This window comes from Octopus sinensis, linkage group LG2, assembly GCF_006345805.1.
Source record: "Octopus sinensis linkage group LG2, ASM634580v1, whole genome shotgun sequence".
Taxonomy (NCBI): Eukaryota; Metazoa; Mollusca; class Cephalopoda; order Octopoda; family Octopodidae; genus Octopus; species Octopus sinensis.
This window is the reverse complement of record NC_042998.1, coordinates 170,355,241-170,370,240: the sequence shown is the minus strand read 5'-3', so window position 1 is coordinate 170,370,240 and position 15,000 is coordinate 170,355,241. Positions and strand designations below refer to the sequence as shown.

At 37.5% G+C, this 15,000-nt stretch overlaps 1 protein-coding gene across 2 annotated transcripts in view; it reads left to right on the top strand.

Moving 5' to 3' along the window:
• The window catches only part of LOC115223087 (neuroepithelial cell-transforming gene 1 protein), an 85,779-nt gene that overhangs the window by 69,655 nt on the left and 1,124 nt on the right, over window positions 1-15,000 (top strand). For both annotated transcript variants that reach the window (XM_029793504.2, XM_036500412.1), the window contains exon 11: window positions 12,058-12,156. In XM_029793504.2, coding sequence (XP_029649364.1) covers window positions 12,058-12,156 — 99 coding nt within the window. The remainder of the gene's footprint in view (window positions 1-12,057; window positions 12,157-15,000) is intronic.

Here is a 15,000-nt window from a genome sequence, read left to right as displayed (position 1 = left end):
TTAACGTTTTTACTACCATGCCTCCCCTAGGAATTTGTCCTTCTCTCCACACTCCACCCTTGCATCTATGAATAAAATTCCCTCCTAGATTTTAATTAAAATCTAAAATATGTTTTTAATATTTTTATTGAATATGAATTAGTCATATTACGCAAAATATGTATAATTTTATATATAATCACATTATACAAAAAGTGATACACTTGACACTGCTTCTTAGCAAAAAGAAGTTTCTTTTTTATTGAGTATGAATTAGTCATACTATTAGTGAGATACTTGACACAGCTTCTTAGCTACAAGATCTTGAATGTGTGGTTGAATGCCAGAGAGTGCACAACATAAGCCCCTTTCAACATTCAGTCTGTTTCTGTACTTGGTTTTGATAGCAATGAATGTGGAAAATGCAGCTTCACTAAGATACATGGATCCAAAAATAACTAAACTCTGAAGAGCCTGATGTGAGATCAGAGGGTAAACAGGAAGGCACTTGATTCAGAATGTTTCAAGATCCAGTTCTTTGAAGTCTTCCTTAGCTGGGGAGTTGAACTTCAGCTCAAGAAACTCCTCTTGCACTTCATCCAAAACATCAGTCATTTCACACTGAAATGGGTTCCTGATGAATTTCCAAGCTTCATGCTTTTCATCTATATCTGGGGAGTATCTGATGAATTCTGTTTTCAAGTTGGTTAGCTGAGTGATTATTTGTTTCTTTAACCCAGAATCAAGGTTACTGTGAATGAGAGCAGAATCCAAGTAACTTAAACTGGCTGTATTTCCCTACTGAATTCGACATCTCCAAAGGTCGAGTTTGGCCACGAAGGTTCAAATAGTGTCACAGTGTGTGAAAATGTTGATGTTTTTCCCTTGTAGTTTAAGGTCGAGAGCATTCAACACTTCGATTATGTCCACTAAGTAAGCTAGAGATAGCCGAAAGCCTTCAGACTGTAAGTTGTCATGGAGATTTGCCTTCTGCTGCAAATCTAGAAATATTGCTACTTCCTCTCATAGTTCATAACGCTGTCTAAGCATGTTCCCCTTTGATAGCCATCATACGTTTGTGTGAAAACCAATGCGTCATGTTCAGATTCCATATCTTTACACAACAGTTTGAAAAGTTTAAGGTTACAACTGTGGTGAACTTTATTTGGAATCATGGGCTTAATCACCAACAGTTCCAGGCTTTCCTTGAAGAAATGGATTCTAATTTCTGTGACTTGCCTTACTACACAGAAGTGAGATGGCTCAGTTGCAGTAAAGTCCTGTTTCGTTTTTATAAGCTCCAAAGAGAAATAGATCTTTTTCTCACCGAAAAGAATAGAGCTGATCCACAGCTGTCAGATCCTTCATGGTTATCAAGGTTGTCGTTTTTAGTTGACGTCACTTCTCATACGAATGAATTGAATTTAAAACTGCAAGGAAAGAATAACCTTGTCTGTGATCTCTACAGAATTATTACAGCATTTTGGAGAAAGCTATCATTGTTTGAAGCACAACTTGAAGGAGGAAACCTCTCTCTCAGTGTTTTCAAGAGTTTTGCACAGAAAATGTGGAACATGTCAACCTCGAGTTTCAGAAAAAAACTATTCAGGACTTAAATAAGCATTTTTCTCAAAGATTTTCAGATCCTGACAAAATTGGGGATGAAATTCTTTTGTTTGATAATCCCTGAACTACAACTGGAGCTTATTGACTTGCAAGCTAATACCTTGTTGAAAGAGAAGCACAGAAATGGAAAACTCATAGAATTTTATCGCTGCTTGCCTTCTGATGAGTTTTCAAAATTGAAAAAAGTTTCAGTTTTTGGAACAACTTATGTTTGTGAGTAAACTTTTTCAAAAATGAAGTGTGTGAAGTCAATACATTGAACAAGGCTCACTGATGAACATTTGAAAGCAGTTTTTATGGTTGGCTACAGCAATCATAAAGCAAATGTTGATGATATTTTGAAAGCAAAATGCCAGTTTCACAAATCTCATTAACTTTTGTGCTGCTTACTTTTTATGCAAATCAGCTATGTGCACACTTATTCTAAAAATTCCAACTTGGTAATATTTTGGTATTATTAAAATATGCTTATTGTTTTTATTATTTTGTGTATTTTATGTTTTGATAAATAAATAGGATGACTGTGTACATTTTTTGTGTACATTCAGTGTATTCTATATTATACTGAATTGAACAAAATATTTATCCAGCCCGTGCTTGGCATTCTTTTAGTTATATCTGGCCCACTATGAAAAAAGTTTGGTGACCCCTGGTCTAAGGTGTCACCCTTATCTTTATAGCAATTGATTACAGTACTGCTACATCAGTTGTTGGGTATGACTCTCTTGTGGACAACCTGATTAACTATACGGGTGACCAAGCCTTATCCCATTCTACCAGATATTTTAAGCTTCTCAGTGGTGATTCTTGATGGGCCAGGGGCTTTCCCCTCTCTTCATATCCTTAATTGCTTTATCTACCAAGCAACCATCAATTTGGATATCTGGTCCCTCAGCTGGGGCCACATTAGGCATATTCCACTTCTCCAATGCATTCTCTACATTTAGCAGCCTTTCATGGGGGGACTTCCAAGCCTCTTTCTTTGCAAAGTCACTAACTGCAAGAGAAACATACAAGCAAATGCACTTCTCTTACAACATAATAATTTTCACTGACACACTGTCTGGCAATCCAAAATACCTTAAACCTCTGGTCTTCCTACCTCTACTACCCCTTTACCTATTGATTTAGATGACAGCATTCTAACAGTCGGAAAAGATCTGTCCTCAGTCTCTTGAATAGATTTTTATAACCACAATACTGTCTCTGTAATGATAACAGTCCTTTTCTTTCCTTTTTCTTCTTTCTTTCCTTCTCTTTCTCCTTTTTTTCTACTCCTCTACTCTAAACCACACTTGCTCTTTAGCTTTATTGCTCATTGGTTCACTAAAGTTACTTTCTTGATTTTTTTTTGTTGGTTTTTATTTTTTATTACTGATTTTCTTATTGAGTTGGGCTCATCATTGTGTTGTAGCAGACTCAGTAATTCCAGGTGGCAATGTAATGTTTATCTCATGAAGGTAATCTCAGCCTAATGTTTAGCTATGTTGAGTAGATTTCATTGCATAATGATTACATCACAAGTTTCAGCTAGTTAAAAGATATTTGTCATGTGCATTTTACCTGTTCCACTCCCTCAGTTTGGATATATATATATCTTGGTTTTAATTTTTGTCTTAAAGAGTGTGTTTAAATGAAAGAAAGTGCTAATAAAGAATTAGCCAAAATTCCGACTGCTTCCTTTTTCTCAATACACAATATCTACACCACTTCAAACACTCTAAACAAACAAACATCCATCCATCCATCCATCCATCCATCCCTCCATCCATCCATCCATCCGTCCATCCGTCTATCCATCCATCCATCCATCTGACCGAGGTTGTATAATTATGCATAGAAGAATATAGTAATCAATGAAATTCCTACCTAGTCTGATTTTCACGTTTTATAATATATAATTTTTACAATTTTACAATATTATAAAAATAAAGTATTATATATTTATTGTGATAAAAATAATTTCTTTCATGCATTATGCAATCATCAGTTTTATGTAGCAATAGTGACATTTATGTTCCACAATCGACAACTGTAGTGAAATGATGGGCTCCAGCAAGCTGAATCTAATGAACTGTTGGTTTGGTGAGCATGCCAACTAAGTTCAGTTCTAATTGTATTTTGACCAACCAGTATGTTGACCAACCAACTTCGTTAGCATTTATAATATATTTATACACACACACACATACATAATTAATAATATCAGGGTAATAAAGATTTTAGAAATTTTTACTACCAGTGGCCTAGCATATATATATTATTCATATAAAACACAGTGTACATTTAAACACATTAAGAGGTTTTCATCATAGGACCCCTTTACGCTAGAAGGAACAGCTAAAGTCTAAACCACTAATTAGGGATAAATTCTCGAAGGGAATTTATCCCTAATTAGTAATTTGGACAGTAGCTGTTCCTTCTAGCGAAAGGGAGTCCTATGATGGAAACTTCTTAATGTGTTTAAATGTACACTGTATTTTATACACACATGCATGCACACACATACACACACATGCACACACATATATACTACCCGTGACCTGTTGGGTCACCAGGGAAGTCTGAGTTTCCCAGCAACAGAGTTTTGTTTCATGGATTTTTAAAAACGTTTCCATGTTATTTCACATGCTTTGAACAAATGTGACATCGAAATCATGCATAAATGGCTCCTTTCTCGAGAAAAGGAAAGATTTGGCTGCTATTTCTGGCCTGCCCTGCAACCACGTAACAGGTGTTTCCTGTCCTTTATCATAAATAGCTATTACATGGTGGCAGGGCGTGCTAGAAACAGCAGCCAAATCTTTGAAGGTGAGATACGTTGAATGCACTCAAAAGAAACCTATGGAAAAAACTATTTCACACCAAGGTTATGAACGGATCTTTTATGGACTATTTACTGTATTTTTAAAGTAATTTTCACTTTAAAAATATTTAGCCTATCATAATGAAAAGGTTGGAGTTTCTTCCCTTTCAGGGTGAAGTTATTTTTGGAGTATTTTCCCCATTATGCACCGTTTTGGGTATTTATACCCCCAAACCCTGAATATCTTAATAACTACTAGTCCAATTTACATGAAACTTGTTTTATTCCATTCATATTCACATTTCAGGAGCACTTTACTTTCAAAGTTTTTTCCCCATTACGCGTCAGTTTGGCTGGGTAACATTGCAAGCAAACAAGCAAGATTGAACTCCACTTTTAATAGTATATATGGTGCAGGGGTGGCTGTGTGGTAAGAAGCTTGCTTCCCAACCATATGGTTCTGGGTTCAGTCCTACTGCGTGGCACCTTGGGCAAGTGTCTTCTATTATAGCCTTAGGCTGACCAAAGCCTTGTGAGTGGATTTGCTAGATGGAAACTGAAAGAAGTCTATCATATATATATATAAAGAATATTAATACTCATGAGATATGTTAATGTTAGTGGCTTCAAACTAAAACCATACAAGCAAAATTAATAGATATAATAAAAGAATCATATATAACAAGGGTGCTTTTATTAAAAACACAAGCTTTGCTAAAAATAGGAGTCAAATATTTTGAAGCCACAAAAATTAACACTATATTTTCACAGGCATGATTGGAAAAAACTAAGTGAAATAAGGATTGCATCTTACCTCTGCAAATTTGCAAGTTAACTGACATTCGTTCTTTCAGATTAGATTTAACATTCAAAACGGCATCCCCTCACTTCCCCTGAATCCTAACCAACAAACTATATTTAGTTCATTTCAAAACTAGCTGGTAGACAGACCCTGAATGAAGTTGCATAGAAAGTTATGCCTGGTTGCAGGTGCACCTGCCCATACTCTGTGCCATGGAAACACATGTAGGTTGTAATCATCATCATCATTTAACGTCTGCTTTCCATGCTGGCATGGGTTGGACGGTTCAACTGGGGTTTGGGAAGCCAGAAGGCTGCACCAGGCCCAGTCTGATCTGGCAGTGTTTCTACAGCTGGATGCCCTTCCTAACGCCAACCACTCCATGAGTGTAGTGGGTGCTTTTTACGTGCCACCAGCACAGGTGGCAGACGAGGCTGGCAGACGGCCATGGTCGGATGGTGCTTTTTATGTGCCACTGGCATGGGGACCAGACGAAGCTGGCAATAGCCACAGTCGGATGGTGCTTTTTATGTGCCACCGGCACGGAGGCCAATCAGGTGGCGATGGCTATGGCCACATTCGGATGGTTCTCTTATGTGCCACCGGCACTGGTATCACAGCTACAAATTCCATTGATGTTGATAGATTACGATTTTGATTTTCACTTGCCTCAACAGGTCTTCACAAGTGGAGTTTTGTGTCCCAAGAAGGAAAGAAATGCATAAGTGAGCTGGCTACATCCCAGGTGTAGGCCACGGGATTATGGCCTCACTTGTCCTGCCGGGTCTTCTCATGCACAGCATACTTCCATAGGTCTCGGTCTCTAGTCATTTCCTCGGTGAAACCTAAAGTTTGAAGGTCGTGCTTCACCACCTCGTCCCAGGTTTTCCTGGGTCTACCTCTTCCACAGGTTCCCTCAACCGCTAGGGTGTGGTACTTTTTCACACAACTATCTTCATCCATTCTCGCCACATGACCATACCAGCGCAAACGTCTCTCTTGCACACCACAACTGATGCTTCTTAGGTCCAACTTTTCTCTCAAGGTACTTACACTCTGTCGAGTATGAACACTGACATTACACATCCATCGGAGCATACTAACTTCATTTCTTGCAAGCTTACGCATATCCTCAGCAGTTACAGCCCATGTTTCACTGCCATGTAGCATAGCTGTTCGTACACATGCGTCATACAATCTGCCTTTTACTCTGAGCGAGAGGCATTTTGTCACCAGCAGAGGTAAGAGCTCTCTGAACTTTGCCCAGACTATTCTTACTCTAGCAGTTACACTTTCAGCGCACCCGCACCCGCTGCTGACTTGGTCACCTAGGTAACGGAAGCTATCAACTATTTCTAGTTTTTCTCCCTGGAATGTGGCGGAAGATGGTCTCTGCGTATTTTCAGTGTTTATTACTCCTAAGCATCTGCCACATACAAAAACTATTTTTCTAGTTAGCCTTCCTTTGACATTGCTGCACCTCTTATGTGTTCATAGCTACACTTGGTGCATCTTATAGAGTTTCTACCTACGCCTTTTCTACAGATCAAGCAGGGCCATCTACCTGAGGGTGTTTGTGATTTGTCTACCTTCCTACTTATTAGAACTTTGGTTTTAGCTAGGTTGACTCCTAGGCCCTTCGATTCTAATCCTTGCTTCCACACCTGAAACCTCTCCTCCAATTCTGATAGTGACTCAGCAATTAGGGCAAGGTCATCAGCATAGAGGAGCTCCCAGGGGCAACCTGTCTTGAATTCCTCCGTTATTGCTTGGAGGACTATGATAAATAGGAAGGGGCTGAGGACTGAACCTTGGTAGACCCCTACCTCTACCCGGAACTCTTCACTGTACTCGTTGTCAACCCTCACCTTACTAACAGCGTCCCTGTACATGGCTCAAAAATATGCTGTATGAACTTGTAAAATAGACGGAAACAAATTTTGAGGGTGAATAAGTCTCCATATTTTATATTGTTATAATTATTGTTTTGAACCATGGCTCTTAGATTTTCCCAGTTCAGAACCATGACCTAATGTGTCTCCATAAAAGGAAATGGGTTACCATAAAATGTATTAACATCTCTATGGGAATGTAGCTTGACCAGCTGGTACTGGCTGACTTACTGTGGTCAACATGGCAAACTTCAAATGAAGTGTGCAAGCTTTCCTGCAAAAGGTTCTAGAAAGATAGCTTACAGTTGTAAAAAGCAGGCAAATTCAATCCCAGACCAGAGAGCCACTCAGCTATCTCGAGAAATCTATGTCACTTATCTCAGTGAGTTGATCTCCCTGCCTTTTTCATTTTTCTCGTGTAACAGTCTTATGTCATACTCCATAAAAGGCACCAACCTTAACTTGTAGTGTTGAGTAACACACATTAATTATATGCAGTAATTTAAAATTCCTTCTGCTTGTTTCATCTTCAAAGACTATGCACTACTTTCATTATATCATCTTGCATGTTATATTGCAGAAAACACAATATGCCTAGGGAGAGTCATTTTCTGAAAAGGTTGCAAGACGCAACGAAAATTTTAGGAAGATAAAAATATGAAATAAGTGGAAATTTTACCAGTGAGTGTGTTGCATTATAAGGCACAAAAAGAAAATGACTCTCCCCAGACACAACAGAATATGTTTCAACACACGAACTCATATAAAGAATCTTGCAAACCAAATCCAAAAACGAAATACAATATGCCTAGTTACCATACCTATGGCTGAATTACCTGTTTATAGCAACTTTTCATGTTTGTTTATATTATTAAAGTACTGGACTGGTTACATAAACAAAGCTATACATGACTTAACATAAATAGTCTTTTATAGTGTACATATATTTTGTGTGCTGAGAAACCGGACATGTTTCCACTTGTAAATGTATATATGTGTGTGTGTTGATATTAGTGTCTGTTTCTATATGTCTCCTTGGCACAGTTTTTATCTGAAGGTCACAAAGTGTATTGGACTTAGAAAAACGTATGTCGGCCCAAATTGTTTCCTTTGGTCTATCATACAAGTGATTGTGAATTTATCACTGGAAATTATCATTATGTTCTCAGCTTTTTAGCTATTTTATTCTGATACTTCCACACTGTGTTTATCATCTGACATTTTATTTTTCAATTTAGACTTTAGACTTAATCGTGAAAATTTATTGCATTTTCATTATCTTCTATTTTGTATTTTTTTTGTTCGTTTTTTGCTTTCAATTTTAAATTTATTGATTATTAGGTACTGATCATTATCTTTATCCTTTGTTGGTTATATAATTTATATCATTATCTGTGTTTTTATTTAAGTATGATTCCCTGATTTATTCACAAATTAATGCAAATAAAGAAAGTTAGCTCATCACATCACAAGAACATGATGGTTACACCAACGATTTAACAACATACATTTATTTACAAGCTTTTTAATCCCATCAATGTGAAACTCTTTTGGTTTCAAAGTGAAGAACTCAGAAATGTTAGTTTCAACTGTTTGTGAAAGTTATGTCCCCCAAATGATTCTGTAAACTATGAAACAAATGGTAGTCTGAAGGAGCAAGGTCAGGAGAATAAGGTAGATGAGGGAATTTTTTCCCAACCAAGCTCTTCGGTCTTCTGTGATGTGATCTTTGCTGTGTGGGGTCATGCATTGTCCTGATGAAACATTACTCCTTTTTGATTCACTAAAGCGGGTCTTTTTTCTTCAAAGCTTGGTTCAAATGCTCTAATTGCTGACAGTAGACTTGAGCATTGATTGTTGCATTAGGTGGTAACAATTCAAAATGAATTACTCCTTTGCAATCCCACCAGACAGAGGTATCTGTAGCAGCACAAGCAGTCAGTACCATATTGGATGAGATCTCACAGCAGCCATTGCCATCTCTGAGACTGGAGCGAGACCTCACTTGCATCCATTTGCCATGCACAAGATCACAATGAGGTTCGCGATGGCAAACTGTATATAAGGGCAAAAACAAACAGATTCAGTCTTTTTTCTTGCTGCCTCTTAGCAGCAGTACTTGCTGATCGTGCTCCATTGGCTGGGCCTGTCTGTATGTTGTACCTCCAGAGACAATGTCCCCGCACTAATGGAGCTACTACACAACGCACACAGCTAAAAATGGTTGCTGAGAGTAGCAGACTTCACCTATCCTGTGAAACCTGTAAATAAACCAGTCGTAAATTGCATTTTGCACTTGAAGTTTTCTCTCTTCACCTGCTGGAGCCTGAACTACACAAAGAACAAAAGGAGATAATGGAGGAAGGCAATATTCTCTTGATATCGTAAACCTTACCATCCATTATATGTCCATCATTTCCAATCTTCCTTGGAAAAATATCCAGCCATGAGGAAATATTACTTTGCTTGGAAAACAGGTGAGGGCTGGTGACAAGAAGGGCATCTGGCTGTAAAAAAAAAACAACCAACCAACCCTGCCTCAACAAATTCCATCTGACTCATGTAACTATGGAAGAGTAGATGTTAAACGATAATGATGATGATGATAGAATAGATCAAATATAAAGAAAATTTATACTAATACTTTTGTAATAATATTTTAGTAACCATTATGGATTTATTGGCTATAGACCCATTTATGCTACATCACCCCTCCCATGCATGCTTCAATACAAGCCAATCTTCTGTCCCTTATAATTAGAATGAGAAAAAGAGGAATGGGAAGAAAGGAACAAAGTCATTAGGATATACACATATTTTATTGTATATTCTCATATGACTTAGTTGAGTCGAATGAAGCAGGTACTTATTCTGTATTCCATTATCTATTAACACTTTAACAGATGCATAATTAGTTCAAAACAATGTGAATAAATAAGAATTACATTTCACAGAGTAATTTGAAGGCTAATTACTCAATGTAATTTTGTATAGTCTGCATTGTTCTGTGTTTATAATTGACAACTTTATGTAATAAGTAGTAATTATCTACCATATGGATTTTGAGTGCTTCACATAGACATTATCATGCATACACACACACACGCGCGCGCGCACACACACACACACACACACACACACACACACACACACACACACACACACACACACTCACACACATGCATGTGTGCATGTAAACACTTAAAGAACTGGTAAAAATCCAAACTTAAAGCACAAATAACATGTACAATGAGCTGATATATTTTTTTATTCATATGATGGTCCTTAGTTGCCTGATCATGTTTCCTTCTTAGGATTCTAGGAAAGAATTTCTATGTTCCATCACCTGAATAAACACACACTCACACACACATATATATATTTATATACATATATACCTACCTGTCCATCTGTCCATTTGTTTAACTGAGTATCTATCTATCTATCTATCTATCTATCTATATTAATGTGTGTGTATAAACATACATAAATATATATAGGTACACACACACACACACACAAGTAAGCACATAAGTGCAAAACAAGGGAGAAAAAGTAGTACTCAAACCAAAGATGGAGTAATATACTACATACATACACTAGCGTAGCTGGGTGGTAGGGGCTGTCCGCTCCAGGAGGCACTTTTAAAGGAGCGGCACTTTTGGGTCTGCTGTAGGCAATATATGTTTTTTGTGGGGTCTGGGATGGAGCAAGTGGAAGGGCCACCCGGGCTGACACACGCTCTTGCTATGCTAGTACATCATACATGTGTTGTATTTTCTGTGTGAACAGTTAGGCATACATCTACTAATGGTGAATTTAGACCTCCATGTAGAATACCATCATCTGGTCTTCTTCTAGAATAATGGTAATTGACAGGAATATTGTACTCAGCTGTATTGCTGGTTGTGGTATGTAGGAAAAAGTATGATAAATATATAATCTAGTTTATGCCATTTGTTCCCTATGCATATTTTGTCATTGTGGCTGTTCGCATCCAAATGCACTATGGATGCTTACTGAAAGGATATAAATGGCCATAACAGAGAAATGTGGTGTTATTGTCAGCATTGGTGGAATTGGCATTGGCATTGGCGTCATTGTGGTGGTGTAACATCTCATGGACGAAAAGGGGCATAATTTCTTTGGGCCTATGAGCCAGCCTTGTTTTATTTTACTCTTGTTCTTATTCAATTCTGTGTTGCTTGACTCTGTGTTTTCTTCACTTCCAACAATCTGAAACTGACAGGGAATTCTATATGGAGAGAAGAATGTTAATTCAATCACTTAATCACACCAGGCAAATTGAGATAAGCTCCAAAACGTCATAAAACTTAGTCTGCTTAATGGCTAGAGTTAAGCAACTAAAACTGATAACAGAAAAGGAGTTATAGGTTTCTGTACATTTTCCCTGCACCTAATTTCCCTCACAAAGCCTGAGTCAATCTTAAGTAGAAGACTTTTGCATAAGGTGTCACACATTGGAATTGAAGCTGGAAGTAGCTGATTGTGAAACAAATTTCTTAATGACACAACTAAGCTTGTACTAACTTGTTGCAGTGGCGTAATGGCAGGGAAGTGGGTAGGTGCAGTTCATCCGGAGCAATGCTTTTATGGGGTGGTATTTTTAGGTCTTCTGTATAAGCCTGTACAGTCTATGTTAGCTTTTGGATGGCAAACTCTAGGTCTACTCCAGAGAGAACATACTCTAGCTATATCATTGGTTTATAGGGGCAGCAACAAAAATTCAAAAGATTCACAGTCATCAAATAAATAGGGTTCAAGAAGACTCTGTGTGTGTGTGTGTGTGTGTGTGTGTGTGTTTGTATAAGTTAACTAGATTTTATTTGACTATTTAAGAAATCTATTTCATTTTCCTTCTTCATTGAATTTGACTCTTCTCTTCACGTTGTTTAAATGTCATTTTATTTTTATTTCTAATTAACCCAAAGGATCCTCTTTATTTGGACAAATGTGTCATCACTGTGGATCCAGTGTATGAAGAAGTCTTCGAAGTTCAAGACTGGAATAAAGAATCATATCTCTTTAAGGTAATCTCATATTTTTACATAAATATTTATACAAAGCACATTTATAAATCAGAAGTTCTCTAATGCAATGGTTGAAAGTATATTACAATAATCCCATGCCATATTGCGGTTCACCTATCGCGCATTCAGTATACCGCGGTCCATCTATCACACACTCAGTACATCATGATTCACCTATTGCACACTCAGTACATCGCGGATTTTTTGGTAAATATATGGAAATTTATATCAGGACTCCTCACTATATCACATGTTTCTGTGGTCGATAGGTATTTATATTTTTTTAGAATTTAATTGCTTCTGTGGGAGGTTTTGGAATTTAACACCTGCGATAATTGAGGGATTACTGTCTTTATATTTATATTTAAATATATTATTTATATTTGCTTTTACTTTTGTGTAAATTTTATAATTTAAGTGATGTTCTGTTATTTTGTATAAAAACTATTTTATTTTATCTCTTACTTGTTTTGGTCATAGATCTGTGGCCATGCTATAACACCACCTTAAGGGGTTTACTCTCAAAAATTGAACCCAATACTTATTTTGAAGTCTAGTACTTATTCTATCAGTCTATTTTGTTGAACTGCTTTGTTAAGAGAACATAAATAAACCAATATCAGTTGTCAAATGAAAGGGGGGAGGCACATAAATAATAATGAACATATGCTGGGAGGCACAGCCACTCCTACGCATAGGTGTAGGAGTGGCTGTGTGGTAAGTAGCTTGTTTACCAACCACATGTTTCTGGGTTCAGTCCCACTGCATGGCACTTTGGGCAAGTGTCTTCTACTACAGCCTTGGGCCAACCAAAGCCTTGTGAGTGAATTTGGTAAACAGAAACTGAAAGAAGCCTGTCGTGTGTATATATATATATATATGTGTGTGTGTGTGTATATGTTTGTGTGTCTGTGTTTGTCCCCCCAAAATTGCTTGTCAACCGATGCTGGTGTGTTTACATCACTGTAACTTAGCGGTTCGGCAAAAGAGACCGATAGAATAAGTACTAGGCTTACAAAGAATAAGTCCTGGGGTCGATTTGCTCGACTAAAGGTGGTGCTCCAGCATGGCCACAGTCAAATGACTGAAACAAGTAAAAGAGTAAAAGGGTAAAAGAGTGCTCAAGTGCACTACAAACTCAGGTGCACTACAAATTCAGGTGGACTACAAACTCAGGTACATTACAAGCTCAGGTGCATTACAAATTCAGGCACACTACAAATTCATGTGCACTACAAACTCAGGTTCCCTACAAATCCAGATGCACTACAAGCTCAGATGTACTACAAGCTCAGGTACACTACAAAATATAATCGCAAATACACACACACACAGACACACACTCACACACACACACACACACATTTTCCAATTAGATATATAGTTTCCATCAACCAAAGTCATTCACATAGCATTACCTAGCCCAGGATTATAGTTAAAGATACCTGCCTAAGGTGCCACACAATAAGACCCAACTCAAAACCACGTAGCTGTAAAGTGAGCCTCTTAACCACACACTTATGTCTACACCTGTACGCAGCAATGCCCACGGTATTTTTTACTTTTTATCTTTGTTCTATATATTTTGTCCTTATTTTATATCTTTACTCTATATATTTATCATTATTCTACATATTTATCTTTACTCTATATATTTATCTTTATTCTATATGTTTACACTTTAGCATTCAAACCAAGCACAATCTATAGTGTACAATCATGTACACTATAGATCTCTATTGCAATCAGACCTGAACACAATGCAGCAGTGGATCATGGACTGGCAACTCAAGCTGGCTGTGGACAAATGTACCACCATACATTTTGGGAAGAAAAACCCAGTGTCTACTTACTCCCTCCACAACACTAATCTCAAAAAGTCTTCTTGTGAACGTGACCTGGGTGTTATTGTCGATAGTGATTTACATTTGACGAAACACATCGCTAAAATTGCCAAGATGGCATCACTCACCAAGTCCTTTGTGAGCCGCTCTCCGGCTATCTATCTGTGGTTTTATATAGCTATGGTACGACCTCACCTGGAATTTGCATCACCGGTCTGGAGCCCCTATCTTGCCCAGGATATTAATTGTCTGGAAGCCGTTCAGTGACATGCAACCAAGAGGCATTTGCTATATTCTGAACGCCTTACTTCCCTGGGCATGGACACATTGAAACTCTGACGTCTGGCAGCTGACTTGGCAGATACCCATAAAATTATTAACCATTTTACAAACAATAACTCTGAGTACCTTTTCAAACTCCATATGTCTAACACCCATGGACATGTTTACAAAGTCAGAAAACAGCACAGCTCCCATGACTTTCGGAAACATTTTTTCACACTAAGAGTTGTTGAAGCATGGAACAAACTGCTGGCATCAGTTGTTAGTTGTCGGAGCACTGCATCCTTCAAAACTTCCATGCTTCCTGAGATTTGCCAACACTACACCTGATTTTCTCCCCTCCATACACATGCAAGCATGTATCTGACTCACATACTGTTCGCTTTCCAAACATTTGTACATTACTGCATATACTTTATATGCACTTTTGAGAAGTTGTGGTGCACCTGAGCACTGTATACAATAATTTCATTATTATTATTATTATTATTATTATTATTATTATTATTATTATTATTATTACAAAATTTCTGTTTTATATTTCAGACTGGCCAGGTCCAGTTTCTCACACCTACTCTACAATGTGATTCTAAAAGTAAACAATCACATCAAAATCTCAAAGCTACAAACTAAACCATAGTCAGTTTCAAAGAATCTTTTATCGTTTACTTGTTTCAGTCACTAGACTGCAACAATGCTTGAGCACTGCCTTGAAGAT